Below are 18,181 nucleotides of genomic sequence, written 5' to 3' on the forward strand. Positions count from 1 at the left end.
AAAAAGGGGAAGAGGTAAGCTGCTGGTTTTATACCTTGGTATTAATTGAAAGATTAGATGGGCGTACTCCTCCCGAAATTACGTTTATTAACTTCACTTTATGGTAAATAAGCACAAAATATAAAGTATCCTTTTTATAAATTAAAACCATTTACAGAAATACATCTATTTGTACAAATCATAGAATTTTGTATTTGTGGATAGCAAATGATATTTGTAAATAGCGTAGTATTTGCAAATAATTTATCTTTCCACAGAAAGGTTAAAGACCATAATACAAAAAAAAAGCATAATTATGTTTAGAATAAATGTTAAACCCCCAGGGGTCATAGCACAATACACCCAAAACACATACCATGTCCATTTCTGCAATGATTACGTCGATATCACGTCTTGCTGTTCCCCCCTTCTTTTTGAATACCCTCAATAGCTGGCTAGAGTAATGATCCAGTCGGGACATAAAGGTTGAGAACAGGGGGACTGTGGTGATGAGGGTGAATTCTGCATTTACTCGTATTAAAACACAAATTCACTATGAGTCTCTTAAGTTAAAACATATATTTAAAATTATCACATATGGTGTAGAGCAGGCATGTCAAACTCAAACTCTGTGGGCAACATCTGGCCGTGGTACAATTATATCCAGTTTGCCTCAAAAGTGGAGCTGGCGTGTCCATAATAATTATATTAATACAGCACTATGAGACAGTACCATTTCTTAATTTTGGCCCTCTCTGAAACTTGAGTGGGACACCCCTGGTAGAGGGAACATGAGTTTGCTTTTGGCTAAATGTTTTTAGTTGGTGGTTCAATGTATCTGTAACCAATGTATATGGATGTATGTGTAATGTGCATTGTAATATAGAGTAGAACAACCACATGCATGGATTCTTACCACATTGCTTCCAAACCTTTGTCAATTAAATGTGTGCTCATTTGTTTTATACCCAAATACAGTATTTAGACATTAATTCCACGTATTTAAATTAAATACAGATGATGAATAATACTTTACCTGGCTCTCAGAAAACAGGGCTGGCCATCTGTTTTTGAACTCTGCTATGAAGGGCATATCTTTAACGACTTCCTGTCTTCTATAGGCAAAGGTTCTTTCCATTTTACTTTTGATTAGCTGTTGGTTGTTCTTCTTTTTCACCTCCATTATCAGTGCTTTCCTTTCTTCCTCGAGGCTCTCTTTAGTTTCGCCTGCAGGGTAATCAGGACAATAGTTGACTTCGGCTTTACGTGGCTTCTTAACCTGGTTAGGTCCATGACTCATGGCACCTTGCTTCTCTTTTATAGCGTTGATGCTCAACTCGGGGCAGCCAATGCTCCTTAGTCTGGTGCGGTAGTTTGCCATTTTGTACTTTAAACTAATTTTCCAGCCATAAAAGCCAGTGACAGATCCTTTCTCCTTTAAAAAGGGATACTTTGTTATCAGAGCCTGAGCCACATTATCAAGCTCTGTACTAGAAGGGTAAACTTTGTATTTGATGATTTCTGATGCCAGACCGTCTAGTATATCGGACCTCAGTTTGTTACTTGTTGTAAGAAGAGTTCCACTGCTGCAGAAGGCTTGTTTTGCCTTTTCTAACTGAATCTGTACCTCATAACTGAACTGAGGTATTTCAAAGTTTGTGGGCCATGGCTGTGATCTAAGGGAAGTACCTGAAGATGTAGATTCAGTGGAGGAAAGTATGTCTGTGTCTGATGCGGAGGACAGCAAAAAATCATCTTCCTCTTGCGGAACATTAGTGAGTGTGAGTGTAATTGTCTCATCTGGCAAGTTAATAACTTTAACTGTGCTCTTGTCTTTGATTTCTGAAGTTTCTGTTAAGTTCACAAACTCATTGTCGAAATCAATGTCTCTATACTGCAGCCTGAAATTTCCAGACAGGCTGAAGTGTCTTACAATCTCTCCTTTAAGGTCCTCTAAGGAATTGGGTATTCCATTGGGCAGAATTAATTTTGAAGCGTCATCTACTCCAAATATGACTCTCAGAGTTGCAGACATCTTGAATTCATTCTGCAAAACAAAAGGAAAGGAAAGTTTCTTTAAGAATAATTCCCTTTGTCTCAAAAGGCCTATATGCCTCCTTTTCTCCCCGATTAACATATTTTTTATGATAGCCCTATGTAATAATAAATTGTAATTCATGTCATTCGTTTATTGTATTATGAATTTGAGCACACTTTTCCAACACAACATTATATGATTAACCAATTAATTTGAAAAGTAGAGCCTACACATAGAATTTTAAAAATGTTTACCTTTCACATGTACAAATCTTTTTAAAGTCACCATTCGTAGGGATCCAAAGGGCATTTCAATATTACTTGTTCTGCAGTCCTTAAATGTAAAAAAACATCAACATGACATCGACTCAAATGAGTTTTAAGTGCATTCCATGTTTTGAATGAGCATGGGCATTCATAGTATGTGCATGGATATCTGGTGATTTAGTAATTTGTACCTTGTAGGTTCACTTTCAGGACACTGTTTGCACCTCCACATTCAGAGCCTAAAAAAAGACATGAAAGTGTTAATGATACAGAATCCCTTCCAAATCTATAGCAATTATATTTGACCCACTGACTGGCTCATCTCATGATGGGTGCAGTGTATGCCCACTTAATAACAGACATCAGCACTAATTTAATACTATAATGGATTAAAAAATAAAAAAAACAAGAACAATACTAGTTTAAAACTTTAGCTTACTGGAGCTATATATATATATATATATATATATATATATATATATATATATATATATAAACATTAAAAAAGAACATGGCTAAGCCATGTTATATTAGGCTAATGTTAAATATCAATAAAAATAAAAAAGCGCATTGTTTTAAGCTAAATTACAACACAACTAAACTAAACTAAAATAACTACACAGAATTCTAATATTTCGGTAATTTCAACTATCTGATATTCCGAGTCTTCGTTATCTACCTTTAATTTATAAAGGTTTTTACCTTTATAAATTATCTTGATCTATAACGAGATGAGCGCTGCAGAGTCCTGTCAGCCGGATTTAACATAACGTTACAGCACTTGAATTCCACAGTTTCTCGCGAAATATATGAAAGTAAGTGGCTGTTGAACTGGACGAAGAATAGAGCAAACTTTATTGTTCTGCTATGTCTGTCTGATATATGAATAAAACGCAGTCGGCAAATTACATTTGATTAGATAATTTTTGCTGCTTCCATCAGTGTGTATTTTGCAAACTACCAATGCATTGTTTTACGAGTGATTATGTATATTTAAATGTATGAAACCTAAAATAAACATTATGTGGTTGAATATTAATTGTGATATATGACAAGCGCTGAGTGCGTCCGTCTCTGGCTCAGTGCCAGCCAACGCGCGAAAGCTGTTTGAATCTGGCAGTTCTGTGACGCCACTGAACATTCTAGATCAGACTCTAAGGGCCAGGGGCACAGAAATAAGAATCCAATATATGGTGCAATAATGCTAAAAATGTTAAAATGTATAATTTACATTTTAAATTAATTTTGTTAAAATATATCTGCCGACATTTAGACTGCCAACCAAACAGCAACTGACTGTGACCCCAGCAGCTCCCCAGAGATCTTTGCGCGCATATAAACCGTCTATGATAAACGGATAATTTTTGATTGCACATTGCGAGCTAAAGCTCCTTTCTTAATTTTTTTTTTAGCCAGAAAAAAACTCGGCTTGATGGACAGCCTGACACAAGGCCTAACCCATAATTTTGCACAGTAATCTGACAATAAATGTGGCACACCCAGAGTCTCTTTTCTGGCTAACACTACTAAGCACAAAAAACATTTCACAAATGTACAATTGTAAAATATATGACTACAAAAATGTTCTACTTACCAAATAATTTATGGATGATAACGGATTTGCAAAAGTTGGCCAAGGGCAGGTCGAAAATGGATGCGTCCTCCCGTGCATGTGCGAAATTGCAAATACGGAAAGTGCTTTGGGACAATCTTCAACCACTAGTTGGTTTAAAATGATCTGGTTAAGTTGGTTTGAATCTGTGACATTTAGTAGACTTGAAATGTTATACAATTAATTTAATGCAATGAAACTTGTCACTTAATGTTGCCATTGATATGTATACATCTGTGGTTGATACTGCATGCCAGCTGCCACTGTCACTCTGTTTGCAAGTGTAACTGTGTTAATATGGTTACCAGTGTTTATAGTGGCGGATTAATTTCGAACTGTAATCAAACTGACTGGAACTACCTGTGCATTAAACGGTTTTACTGCACACCTTCCAGCCAATCAGAATCAAGTATTAAAACAGACCATGGTATATATATATATATATATATATATATATATATATATATATATATATATATATATATATATATATATATATAACATAAAGAGAAAAAGGAAGAATATGGCGAGTGAACAGCAATTCACTAGATGTGTTCATCCCTGCCCTCGTTACATCACGGGTGGGGATACACATTCTATGTGTGTTGTTTGTTTGGGAGCGCAGCATGCCCAAGCAGCTCTTGAGGGGGCTGCTTGTGAGCATTGTGAGCGCATTCCAATAAGAATGCTCATCATAAGAAAAGCAAACTTGATGAGCACTTTTTACCGTCCCGTGCGGCAGAGCCTCAACATCTTCCTACGGTTATGCATTTACATTTACATTTATGCATTTGGCAGACGCTTTTATCCAAACCGACTTACATTGCATTTAAGGGGTACACATTTTAGTCAATTCTTGCTTTCCCTGGGAATCGAACCCATGACCTTGGCATTGCTAGCGCCATGCTCTACTGTTTGAGCTACAGGAAAGCCTAGACTTTCTTCCCAGACCTTCACAACGAGGTGTCTAGGTCATGGAGGAGACCGGCATCATATAGAGTGTTCAGCCCACAAACATCTACATATAGTAATATATTAGGGCTGAAACAATATGGTTATGGGGCGATGCCGAAGGTCGAAGAGACGTTTGCGAGTCATCTCTCGCCTTCAGCTGCATCGTCCCTGAAAGCCCCGACATTACCCACCAAGCCGTTAAAAACAACTTCGGCGTTGGTGGGTAAGGCGTACTCGGTGGCAGGTCAGGCTATTATGCAGGCATACCAGGCCGACCTGGTGAGGGATCTAGATGGTAGAGATGAGATGGGGGGTGATGTCATCACTGAGCTAAGGCAGTCAGCTGATCTAGCTCTCCGTGCCACCAAGGAGACGGCCAGATGTGTGGGCCATTCTATGGCAGCCCTGGTGGCCACGGAGAGACACCTGTGGCTCAACCCCACCGAAATCAAAGAGAGGGAGAAAAGCTTCCTGCTCGATGCGCCGGTGTCTCCTGCTGGCCTCTTCGGTGACGCTGTACAAACAGTCACCGAGAGGTTTCAGGAGTCCAAAAAGCAAGCGACGGCGCTCAAGAAGTTTCTCCCTCTCCGCGTCCAGGTCCCAGGGGCTGCTGCAGCTCAGCAGCCAAAATTGAGTATGAGCTCCTCACAAAGGGCGCAACAGAAGCAGAGCGGCGCGGCCCGTGCTCCCCATCAGAGACTGGGAGGCGGAGCGGCGCTCGCAGACGAGGCCTTCGAGGGGTAGAGCTGACCCGTGTGCTTACCTCAGCACACGGTACCCGTCTTCCTTCGGTGCCCTCAGGGGGAAATGCCGGGCCGCAGACGATCTCCGCAGGCCACCCGAGGGTGGTCCGCCCCCTCCTCGGAGGTCATGCGAGCAGTCAGGTCAGGTGTTCCCTGCCGGTTCGCCGCTTCAGGGCACTGCACTTGCTGCTCAAATTACACCAGAGGCCAGCCTCGAGAGGCTGGTTCCCATAGTAGATTTTCTAGATGAGTGGAAACGTCTATCGAATATATCTCGTTGGGTCCTGCAGATAATAGAAAGGGGGTACACGATTCAGTTCAGAAGGCGGCCACCTCCTTTCAGTGGTGTCCTAACCACAGAGGTGGGCCCGGAGCAATCTCTGGTCATGGCACAGGAAGTAGAGACTCTTCTGCGAAAGGGGGCTATAGAAAGGGTTCCTCCTCCCAGTAGAGAGTCGGGGTTTTACAGCCGTTACTTCATTGTACCAAAGGAGGATGGAGGGTTGCGCCCGATATTAGATCTGCGTCTATTAAATCGTTCTGTAGCAAAGCTCAAGTTCAAGATGCTTACACTCAGACAGACCGTGTCACAGATCAGGTCCGAGGACTGGTTTGTCACAATAGATCTCAAAGACGCCTATTTCCATGTTTCCATCCTTCCACATCACAAGAAGTTTCTGAGGTTTGCCTTCAGGGGACAGGCATACCAATATCGAGTACTTCCCTTCGGTCTAGCACTGTCACCCCGCACCTTCACAAAGTGTGTGGATGCAGCTCTGGTGCCTCTGCGCCTGCAGGGCATCCGCATACTCAACTACATCGACGATTGGTTGATTTTGGCTCAATCAGAGCAGATGGCGGTTCAGCATCGAGATGTTGTCCTCGCGCATATGACGAGGCTGGGTTTGAGGTTAAACGCAAAGAAAAGTGTGCTTTCTCCAGCTCAAAGGACTACCTTTCTAGGCATAATATGGGACTCGATAATTATGCGGGCGCAATTATCGCCAACACGCATAACATCAATCTTATTGACAGTGAAAGAACCGAAGCTAGACCGATTTGTCACTGTAAAGCAGTTTCAGAAACTGTTAGGCCTCATGGCGGCTGCATCCAACGTAATACCTTTTGGCCTGCTGAGCATGAGGCCACTGCAGTGGTGGCTCAGAACCAGGGGGTTTTCCCCGAGGGGGAACCTGCTTCGCACAATCAAAGTCATGCTGCGTTGCCTTCATGCTCTGGTCATGTGGAAAGATCCTCGATTTCTGTCCCAGGGTCCCGTGTTAGGAGCTCATAATCGTTGCGTCACTCTAACAACAGATGCATCTCTCACGGGGTGGGGGGCTACCATGAGTGGTCGCTCATCCCAAGGTCTATGGCAGGAACATCAGCGGCTATGGCACATAAATCGGCTAGAGATGCTGGCTGTGTTTCTTGCATTGAAACATTTCCTGCCAGACCTCAGGGACCACCATGTGTTGGTCAGGATGGACAACACTTCGGTGGTCACCTATATAAACCATCAGGGGGGTCTGAGGTCTCGCCCCTTGTATAAGCTGGCACGTCAGATCCTCCTGTGGGCTCAAGGGAAACTGTGCTCCGTCAGGGCAGATTACATCCCGGGGGTGTTAAATCAGGATGCAGACATCCTGTCGAGGCAGGGGCTGAGGCCCGGGGAATGGAGGCTCCACCCCGAGGTGGTGTAGCTCCTATGGCTGAAATATGGGAAAGCAGAAGTAGAACTGTTTGCTTCGGCAGAGAATTCTCACTGTCCTCAGTGGTTCTCTCTGTCACCGCTAGGGCTGGATGCCATGGTACAGGAGTGGCCGAGGCTACCCCTGTACGCTTTTCCCCCGATTGCTCTGCTGGAGAGCTGCTAATATCCGTCCTGGGAGGCTCTCCTATGGAGAGCGCCAGTTGGACCCAGTTAACTGCCCGGTTGGTACAGTGCTGGAGTTCCTGCAGGAAAGGTTCTCAGCAGGGTTGACCCCCTCCACAATAAAGGTGTACGTGGCAGCCTTAGCTGCTTTCCACACTCCTTTGGGTGGAGTGTCTTTGGGAAGACACCCATTAATTACCCGTTTCCTTCGTGGTACTTTGAGGTTGAGGCCAGTAGTACACTCGAGGGTCCCGACCTGGGATTTGGGCATTGTTCTCCAGGGCATATCTTTGGGCCCTTTCGAGCCTATTGAGGAAGTATCAGACAAGTTCCTGACACTTAAAACTATCTTTTTGCCGGCCATTTCGTCTCTTAAGAGAATTGGAGACATTCAGTCCCTCTCGGTAGGGCCCTCATGTTTAGAGTTTGCACCTGGGATGGTGAAGGCCTTTCTTCACTCCAGACCGGGTTACATCCCTAAGGTCCCGACTGGCCCTAGGGGTCCTATAACTCTTCAGGCCTTCTGTCCTCCAGCTTTCATGACGTCAGACCAGGAAAAATTTAATCTGCTTTGCCCAGTTAGGGCACTAGATGCTTATGTCCACAGAGCTGCCCTGTGGAGAAAGACTGAACAGTTGTTTGTCTGTTTCGGAGCCCCGAAGAGGGGTGCTCCAGTATCTAAGCAGAAAATGAGCAAGTGGGTGGTCGAGGCCATCTCGCTTGCTTATGAGGCATCCGGAAAGCCGTCTCCCTTGGCTGTCCGGGCGCATTCTACCAGGGGTATGGCTGCTTCTAAAGACCTGTTGTCGGGGTCTTCCCTCCAAGGTATTTGTAATGCGGCAGGCTGGTCCTCACTGCTTACCTTCGCTAGATTCTACGAACTTGACGTAGCATCTACAGTTGGGGCGCAGGTGTTGTCGTAGTCGTGTGCGCTGAGGTTTCACACATACGAGCACTTGGTCCTATGGCAATGTGGGTATAAGCATTCTCACAGCGTTTCGATGCAGCTCGAGTTCCCTGATAGGAAACGTCTCGGTTACGTATGTAACCTTAGTTCCCTGGAGGGGAACGAGACGCTGCGTCACCCTGCCATATTCCCGGCATGCCCGTGATCACTTACTTCAGGCTTTTCTGAAGCTAGTTTCTGTTTGTGTTCGCAGGTGCTTTATAGTTTCTGGTCTATGACGTCACCCCCCTAGGACGTTCCGTCTTCCGATTGGACTGATTCGACACACGCTTCATGACGCAATCACGCAGAGGCGTTCTCACAGCATTTCGACGCAGTGTCTTGTCCCCCTTCAGGGAACTAAGGTTACATACGTAACCGAGACGTTTCTCAACCTCTTCTCCATTTTAGCTTTTGACTGATCTTGTCAAAGTTTTGCATGTCAGGATATTGTCTCTGTCCTCGGGAAAGCCTCAAGTGAAAGATTCACCTTTCCCTGCAATAAATCAGACTTTCTCCATGCTGACCTTTTGGAAAGTGTCATCTTCTCCTTTCATAAGGGGAGCTGAAAAAAGCCCATCACCCACTCTCTCTTCTTCTCTCTGCAACCGTGTCTTCACCTTTTCCCAACTTGCTTCCAGTGGTCAAGACACTGCCATTGAAGCCATCTGAAATTTGAACACTCAGAGATCTGCATGAAGTAGATTGAACTTTTATATCTTCTAATTCCAATTGTATCTGAGCACTCAGCTCTTTTTCTAAATTCCATTCTCTAACCATTTTCTTCACTAGTTATCAAATGTCACTGGTTGACTACAGCAGTTCCTTCATTCTATTTTTAGTAATATCAATTTCTTCGTTGCAGTATGCAGAAAAGAAAGACAATAATCTATCTTACTGATACTAAGTGTAATACAGCTAAATACTTTTCATTCTTCTACACTCAAAAAAATGTTTTTGTGGCACTGTTCATTTTACCCAAATATGTTTTGTTAAAATAACACACATGTATTTGTCACGGAGTGACTTTAAAGGGCGGAACTTAAAATGGCGGAACCTAAAATGGCGGAAATTTTCCGCCCGGACCATTGCACAGGGAACACACGATCAGTTCCGGTAACTCCGGGCAACGACAAGAGCGTGTTATTGGGAACAGGTGTGTGTATTGGACGTGGCGATCGATGGGTGGACAAATCAGAGCAAAGGAGGCATATAAAGAAGGCACTGGGAGAACAGGAAGAGCAGGGTTGATTCGGGCAAGGAGGGAGTTGATCCCTGCAAAGGGTGGAGTGATCCCGGCAAACGGGGGCGGGGGGGTGAAGTTGATTCGGGCCAACGCTGCAGGGTGAGCGCAGTTGATCTGGGCGATCGCGGTGGGTGAGACGGAGCGACCGGTGGATCAGAGGGATGTCCCGAGGCGGATGATACAGACCGGGCGAAGCGAGAATGAAGTATTGGGCTGAAGAAAACATGAGCTAAGTGTTGGAAGCATTCATGGTTGAAACCACTGTGTTGATATGTATTGTTACTGCCTTGGAGAAATTGTTTACATTAAGAAGGCATTGGGAATGTATTGAAAAGAGGAAGGAGCGAGTGGAAAGATCGTGGTCTTGACGTTTTCATATGGTCATCTTTTGCACTGATCCGTTCTACTACCCAGGACTTGTCTCCCGGCCCAATGTGGTGATCCTGACCCTAATTCACCGTGAGTGTGTGTGGAGTGCAGTGGGTGAGTCTTTCCTTTGATGTGTGTCCACCGAAGAATTATCAAACGTTGTCAGCGATCCCTCCCTAGGTCGAAGAGAAAGCCCTGTATCAGAGGAAGCACTAAGGCCGACTTCTGCCTGACTACGGATCTGTGAGTTGAAACAAAGAGCCCAGTGTACTGTCCTGTATACTCACCTGTATGCCCAAAGCTAAGAGCCCAGTGTACCGCCTGTATACTCACCTGTATGCCCAGAGCTAAGAGCCCAGTGTACCGTCTGTATACTCACCTGTATGCCCAGAGCTAAGAGCCCAGTGTACTGCCTGTATACTCACCTGTATGCCCAAAGCTAAGAGCCCAGTGTACCGCCTGTATACTCACCTGTATGCCCAGAGCTAAGAGCCCAGTGTACCGCCTGTATACTCACCTGTATGCCCAGAGCTAAGAGCCCAGTGTACTGTCCTGTATACTCACCTGCACGTCCAAAGCTAAGAGCCCAGTGTATGGTCCTGTATACTCACCTGTATGCCCAGAGCTAAGAGCCCAGTGTACCGCCTGTATACTCACCTGTATGCCCAGAGCTAAGAGCCCAGTGTACCGCCTGTATACTCACCTGTATGCCCAGAGCTAAGAGCCCAGTGTACTGCCTGTATACTCACCTGTATGCCCCAGAGCTAAGAGCCCAGTGTACCGCCTGTATACTCACCTGTATGCCCCAAAGCTAAGAGCCCAGTGTACCGCCTGTACACTCACCTGTAAACCTAGGCGTGAACGACGACGAGAGAGAGAGAGCTGGGAAGATCTGTCGAAAACCAGGATCGACTCGAGAAACCAAGGCCCCAGTCCTGGAGGACTGGTGTTCCCCTTTTTAGTATCCCCTCCCCCTTCCCCTCTTCATAAATCTCTTTTAAAGATAAATAAATATTGGTTTTTAACTTCCTCGTGCCTCGTCCGTCTGGTCATTGGGGTGTTTCTGGGACCTCCTCGGGGTGGAAACTAAGGGAGGAGCGGGACTCGCGCTAAGTGGCGGTCCGCTCCGGCCTGTGACATATTTCTTTTACCACCAAAACACTATTGTATTGGGTTTAATTCACTTAACCTGTATAATTTCCCACTATACTTAATTATCATTCGTTAAACTAATGTAAAGTGTTTAATTTCAGGATTCAAAAAAAAACCCGGATGTAACGATTTCCAACGTATTGGATGTAGACGACGTGCGAAAGAAGGTGGCAATTGGTGCATGGGGTCTAACAGTATCAACCAGGTATGAAAATATAAAGTTAATCTAAAGGCAAAGTCTTTCATTTCTGTTAATATTTTGGAAAATCTGTTCTGGGATGCTTTTAATATATTGTTTTACTATCGAGTATTGTGTGAATGTATTTATTGCGCCATTATTGGGTGATTTCATTTGTAAGGCTGGAAAAAGCTAGTAGATGCTGGAAATGTCTAATCGCTCTGAGAAAACAAAGGAAATTAGCATCTGAACTCATTCATACAGTTAGCGTCTCTGTCCGAGACGACATCACACTGAGTGAACCATCTATGAATGACTCTAATTTACATGCCTTTCCTTTCACATGAAACTTCCCCCAAACTACTGCTCCCCCAAACTTGAGATCACCTGAAATGCACCAGAAATCTCTTTGTTACAATATCAATCCTCACGATACAGTATTATATGTGTTTGATATCATTTGAAATGTCTCAGTGCGACTGGTACAAATATCTCTACTCCACAGAAGTAAACTAGAACATCATAAAAGTTTTAAGAGTTTAAAGATATCTTTCCTTGGTGTATGGTGGGTGTGGCTTTCAGCCATTTGGCCTTTGCATCAATACAAGTCTTGATCAATGCAAATTCCCATTGTGAACTTGTGTTTACATTTGAAAGAGTTTCTACATTTGTTTCTGGGTATTTAAGGAAATGTTGCAAAGAGCTCAGGGCTTGACACTTTAAACCGGTCAGCCCGTAATGTTGGATGTCTCAAGATAGCCAGCATTATGTTATTTTCAGAAGTCAGGTATACATTTCATTCTTTACTTCAGAGTATTTGATGTTATATATGGATTACCTTTGAATTGACTATGTAATTGGCTTTATACATTTACCTGACTGTTAAATAAATTGTTACACTTTGATTGATTCTGACTTGCTCTGGAATTATTCAGGTTGGGTATAATTTCAACAATGGGTTAAACGGAATAATTAAATGTGTAGTTAAACTATTAAAAATGAATGACCAAATAACCAATTGGCATTCTAACCCAAATTCTAAATTATAATTAAATGGAGTCAGATAACGCGGAATTGAAATAAAATCCCCTTTTCCCCGCTGAAAAGACGAACGCGCAACGACCTTCACCCGCCGATCGTTAGCCTTCATTGGGACGATTTGGGCGGCCTTACACATTCGATTGAAAGATGCGAGTTTAATGTGCTTGTGGAAAGTGCATGATGTTCTTTGTTGAACATGGTGATTTAACTGACGATTATCCTTTGGCTGACTATATGGTTGGTCCTTTGCATTTGGTGACTTTGAAAAGACAAGTACATGCATAAAAGGTGAAGTGCTGTATTTACATGTTTGTTTATTTTTATTTTTACTTATGTTTGTGTTTTTTGAAGCATTAATTGTGTTGAATTTTGTTAAATTTTAACTTGGAACAAATTGATCCCCCTTTTTTTCACAGACTTACCACAATGAAAACTTCAATCTGGCTAAGAATTATTCTTGGAGACAACAACTCTCAGAAGGTCATCATTCATGATGGTTTGTCTACTTCTGTTGGTGATCTGACAAATTAAATTGCAAAGCAGTGTAATCTCTGGAGAAGTTTTAGAGTACAATTCATGGACCCAGAATTTGACAATGAGTTTATGAATCTCATGTCCATATCAGAAATTCAAAATAAAAGTACCCTAAAAGTGGTATTTTTGACAGAATCCAATGACCCACCGACACCACATGTGGACTCATCTCAAAGTGGAAGCGTGTGCACCTCACCAGCTCTGTCACTATCATCCTGTGACACGCTTATTTCATCTCCTCCATCTACTTCAGCAAACTCTGATTCTTCTGCAAGTTTTTCTCTTGAGTCGCCCTTTTGCATGAAGTTATCTGCATGGCCTACTGTCTTCACCATGCCTCGTTTCACATACGACGCAGAAATCAAACTGGAACAGGGTAATGCAGCTTTCAAAACAAACAGCACTTTTCTCAGTCCTGACCCGAAACTAAAAATCTCAATTTTAGATGGACTGGCAGAAGATATTGTGAAGCACAAAATGTACCCTTCTGATGACGAATATGAACAGGTAGCTGCAGCGCTTGTTCAAAAGCACCCTTGCTTGAAAGAGAGAGGTTCTGTAACTGGATACAGTGGATGGAAAGCCTGTTTAAAATATAAACTTGGCAACTGTAGAACACAATTGAGAAATCTTGGCTGCACAGAAGTCACCGTAAACTCTGTCAAGCACAAGCCAGATGGTATATCCAGTCCTGCGTACCATGTAAAAAAACCACGCAAGGCTGAGGTGAACTACTGCCCTCCCCATCCACAAGGGGAAACAGAAGAAACTCTTGAGGCAGTCAGACAAACACTTCTGACTGAAGTGAAAAAGAAGAACAATGAGAAAAATGTGCTGATGGACAAGAGTTTTTCAATTAGGAGGCACGAGGTGATCAATGAACCACTTATTGAAGACTTCAAAACCAGGTGGCCAGCTCTTGTCAGAACAGAAGAGGTAAGTGAAAGTTTAAGTGAATTTTGTTTACTGTTAGACATCTGATAACCGATTTCTTTTAATGTGTTTGTAGATTTGTGCTGAATTTGAGAGAATTACGACAATCCCATTGATGTCAAGATTTTTTAGCAAGCTGGATGGATACACTGGAAAACTGATGAAGATGTTTGCAAACCGAGGAGGAGTCCTCGGACAGAGAATTAAAAACCTCTTGGTGCCAACTACACAGGTATGAAAAACTGCACTCAACAAAACCTTGTATAAAAAATTATTTTCTCACTGGCCACTTTTGGTTTTATGCAATAAGATTAGGTGTATTACAATGTTATACAATAGGGTTGGGCGATGTCACTTAAATCGGCAGCTGACGATGGGTACAGTAAAACATCGCGATGGACGATGATATCAGAGAAAAACGAAAAACGAATATTTTCGTTTCGTTTTCTCGAACTAGAGCTTAGATCAGTTAAAAAAAATCAAGACCGACCCTACCCAAGCCAATGCACCCGAGAGACCGGCCCTGCCCAACACATTAACTGTAATTATGAGCCCGAGGCCCATTTAAACCCGACCATTTTTGAATACGTGGGCGTTCTGTCGAGAACGAGACTGTAATGACTAATAAGCGGAGCGCAGCCGGTGTGATCAGCTCAATAATCCGCAGGCGTGCGCTCATGAACCCGCCGGTAAAATGATGTTCGTTCAAATCCAGCTCAGACATGACATAAATCTGTAGCTTACTATACTTGTTGTAGCCATTAAACAATGTTTTTAATTTATGTTTAAATATTATAGCCTAATATTATTTTTTAATTTCATCTGATTATGATAGGTTATAAGTGCAAAGATGCGAGGGGGTCAGAAATGATTTTTAAGTTTTGTTTTGTAAAAAGCCTTTCTTTCGTTTTGTACAAATTGTATCTTAATTTTAATAAAGGTTTCTTCGGTCAATTGCATGTATTTAATTAATAAGAAGCAAATAAGTATAGCCTAGACTAGCCTTTCTCAAAGTGGGTGCCGCAGCACACTGGGGTGCCGCCAAAAAATTACGTTGGCTAAAAATAAATAATAATAATAATAATCTGAAATTTCATATATAGAATATATTTGAATTTACATAAATACATTCTTCTTCTTTTTAACCCTTTCGCACGTATGATCACATTCACGCATGTGATTAGAATGGTCAGTGCATCACGTTCATTCAAATGTGCTTTCGCGTTGGCTTGCACTGAGCCAGAGACAGGCGCGCTCAGAGCTGTCATATATCACAACTTTTCAGTGTTTTAAGCCACATAATGTTTATTTTAGGTTTCAAATGTATACGTACTAAAAAAACAATACATTTAGAGTTTGTAAAATACACAATGATGAAAAATGAAGAGGCATTAATAATCATTTTCATTATAATTAGTTTTATTCATATCAGATACACATTGTGTAAGTAACTTTAAAGTTTACTCTATTCTTCTGCCAGTTCACCTGCCACTTACTTTTATGTATTTTGGGAGAAGTGGATGAATTCACATCTTGTAACTTAAATCTAACAGATCCGATTTTCTGAACTGCGCCTGCGGCGGCGATGGCGGCGCCCATCGTGCATACAGCTCAACTAACGCGATCATTATAAAGTTGTTAAAACAACAAAACACTGCCACTTGGATATATTTGACAATCGGAATATCAGATATTTCAGGCCATATCTAAAAAATTTGTGAATATTTTGAATAAAAAAGGAAAAATGACATAAAAGCAGATCATCATTCATTCAGCTCTGTTGGTGCTGGTGTGTCACGTGACAAGCAATGACGCGTCACCATGGAAACCATAAAGTGACAGCTTTGAAAAACAGAATGTTTTAAATTTACATGTGAAAGGGTTAAACATATTAGCGGATTATACTCTGTTCATTACTGTCCTATCTAAATAAACAGGACATTTGCATTTAAATTTGGGTTATGCAGTGTTTTTAAATTATATTTTAAACTGAGGTGCCTTGAAATTGTATGCACTTTTGAAAGGTGCCCTGACTGAAAAAAGTTTGAGAAAGGCTGGCCTAGACTATGAGGTCGCGGAAGCGAATGCTTTCAATGATCATGTACTGGAGCGCGTCTCAAATAAACTGAAACTCAGCAGGCTTGCCTCACAGACATGAGAAATATGTAGCCTAATATGTGTAGAAACGAAAAGATTTAATTAAGCATAAAGTGCAGTGTTCAGAACTCACGGTAAACCACCAGCTTGATACAGATGATCACGGCGATGGGCATGAGCGGGATGGTAAAGTTTAAGGGATTATTTATTTTTTATTTTTACCTCATACTGAATATGATCCGGTGAAAGCACATTTTAAACAGGTAGCACTTATTCACACACAAACTAATCGTTCTCTCTAATGCATTCAAAAACATCTTGTAGTGCATACCTACTTATCATTTTACAGCCAGCAGCCATATCACCCTGTAGCCCAAGACTGGTTTCCCACTGAAGCTAAGCAGGGCTGAGCCTGGTCAGTACCTGGATGGGAGACCAACTGGGAAAACCAGGTAGCTGCTGGTAGAGGTGTTAGTGAGGCCAGGGGGTGCTCACCCTGTGTTCTGTGTGGGTCCTAACACCCCAGTATAGTGATGGGGACACTATACTGTCAATGAGCACCGTCTTTCGGATGTGACGTTAAACCGAAGTCCTGATTCTCTGTGGTCGTTAAAAATCCCAGGATGTCCTTCGGGCCAAATTTGCCCACTGACCCCTGTCCATCATGGCCACTTAATAATCCCCATATCCTGATTGGCTTAATCTCTCGGTCTCCTCTCCACCAATCAGCTGGTGTGCGGTGGGCGTTCTGGCGCAAAATGGCTGCCGTCGCATCATCCAGGTGGATGCTGCACATTGGTGGTGGCTGAGCAGATTCCCCCCTTCAATATGTAAAGCGCTTTGGGTGTCTAGAAAAGCGCTATATAAATGTAATGAATTATTATTATTATTACAGTTATCAGTAGCCAGTAGGTAGCCTATACAGTTATTATATTCTATTATATGATTTTGAATGAGCAGACATCTGTATTGATGTGTAGATAAAATAACTGGTGAAAAGGCTCTTAATCTCCAATTGTTTATATTTAATAATTTTTTTCAGTTAATGCAGGTTATAAACCGAACTTTATAGTGATATTTCAGAGCTTACTAAAATACTTTAGCAGTTATTAGCCGCAAATTTCCTCGGAGCGAAGACGGAGCGGTGTTTCTGATATCAGTGCCACCGCTCCACTCCGCTCACATACTCTGGTCTGTTGACTCGCAAGACTGAAAAAATTATGTTCCCTTTCGAAAGGGAACTCGCGCTGCGTCAGCTGACGCTATGGGGAACGCCTTCAGCGTGAAAGGTGTCTGAAATCGCTATCAAATCACAATCCTACTGACCGTCGGCAGCTGGTGATGTCATCACCGTGCGACCAGGAAGTATAAAAAGGCACCGTGCCAACATGACAACATCCTTTCGTCTTCAGGGACTGTTTTGTCTGGTTCGCTAGAAAGTCTTTCTAAAGTGGAATGAAGTGCACACGCAAAGTGAAGGGAGCGTACAGGAAGTGCGCTGATCCGTGTCTCAGGTTTCTCACGCCTGGGGACACGCACACCCTTTGTGTGCTCTGCCTGGGGGAAGAGCACGCGCGGGAGGTTCTCGAGGGGGCTTCCTGCGCAAACTGCGAGCGTTTTTCCGACTGAGGACGCTCCGCTCTCGCTTGGCCTTCTTCTCGAGGGAAGAAGAGCCAGCATTTGGGAGCGGTCCCGCTCATGCCGAGGCTGAGCGGCGCCGTTTGTCCTGGGGCTCCCAGTTGGATCTGGCTCATCGTCTGGGGAACACAGTGCTCGCGGACGATCAGCCAGGTCGCGAGAGCAGGCGGACGGAGGAGGAGTCGGATGGAGACTCCTCCTTTTCGTCAGCCCGTGCTTTTCCAGTTGGCCTACCCCCTGATGCGATGGCTGAGTGGCGCACCACGGATCTCTCTCTCCGGGCGGCCAAACAACATAGCAGTCGCCATCGGACGGTCGATGGCGGCTAGGGTCGCCACGGAGAGGCATCGGTGGATAAACTTGGTGGGCATCGGGGTGAAAGAAAAGGCTTTTTTCCTCGATGCCCCGGTCTCGCCCTCTGGGCTTTTCGGCACCTCCGTCGAGGCGGTGGTGGGAAAGTTCAGAGAGGCGAGGGCGCGCTCAGCGGCGTATAGAACGTGTATTCCGCTGAGGTCTGGGGCGGCGCCCAGGCAGGAGGGTGTCCCTGGCCCATCAAGATCCGAGGATCATCAAAAAAAA

General features: G+C 43.4%; 1 protein-coding gene and 1 pseudogene across 1 annotated transcript; one reads left to right on the plus strand and one right to left on the minus strand.

Annotated features, from left to right (window-relative positions):
- Window positions 1-876: 876 nt before the first annotated feature.
- On the minus strand, window positions 877-2,523 carry LOC137065517 (uncharacterized). Its single transcript, XM_067437183.1, has 3 exons — window positions 2,475-2,523; window positions 2,272-2,350; window positions 877-2,026 (listed from the first exon to the last, which is right to left on the minus strand). Exon 3 carries the CDS (start codon window positions 2,012-2,014, stop codon window positions 968-970), a length of 1,047 nt encoding a protein of 348 aa, XP_067293284.1. The 5' UTR covers window positions 2,015-2,026; window positions 2,272-2,350; window positions 2,475-2,523; the 3' UTR covers window positions 877-967.
- Window positions 2,524-16,312: 13,789 nt separating this feature from the next.
- Window positions 16,313-16,429, plus strand: LOC137065618 (5S ribosomal RNA; annotated as a pseudogene).
- The last annotated feature ends 1,752 nt before the right edge of the window (window positions 16,430-18,181 follow it).

The sequence above is a fragment of the Pseudorasbora parva genome, chromosome 25 (assembly GCF_024679245.1).
Source record: "Pseudorasbora parva isolate DD20220531a chromosome 25, ASM2467924v1, whole genome shotgun sequence".
Lineage (NCBI taxonomy): Eukaryota > Metazoa > Chordata > Actinopteri > Cypriniformes > Gobionidae > Pseudorasbora > Pseudorasbora parva.

Excerpts from the sequence above, each read along its gene's own strand:
- LOC137065517 (XM_067437183.1), bottom strand. The coding sequence starts at position 2,014 with ATGTCTGCAACTCTGAGAGTCATATTTGGAGTAGATGACGCTTCAAAA.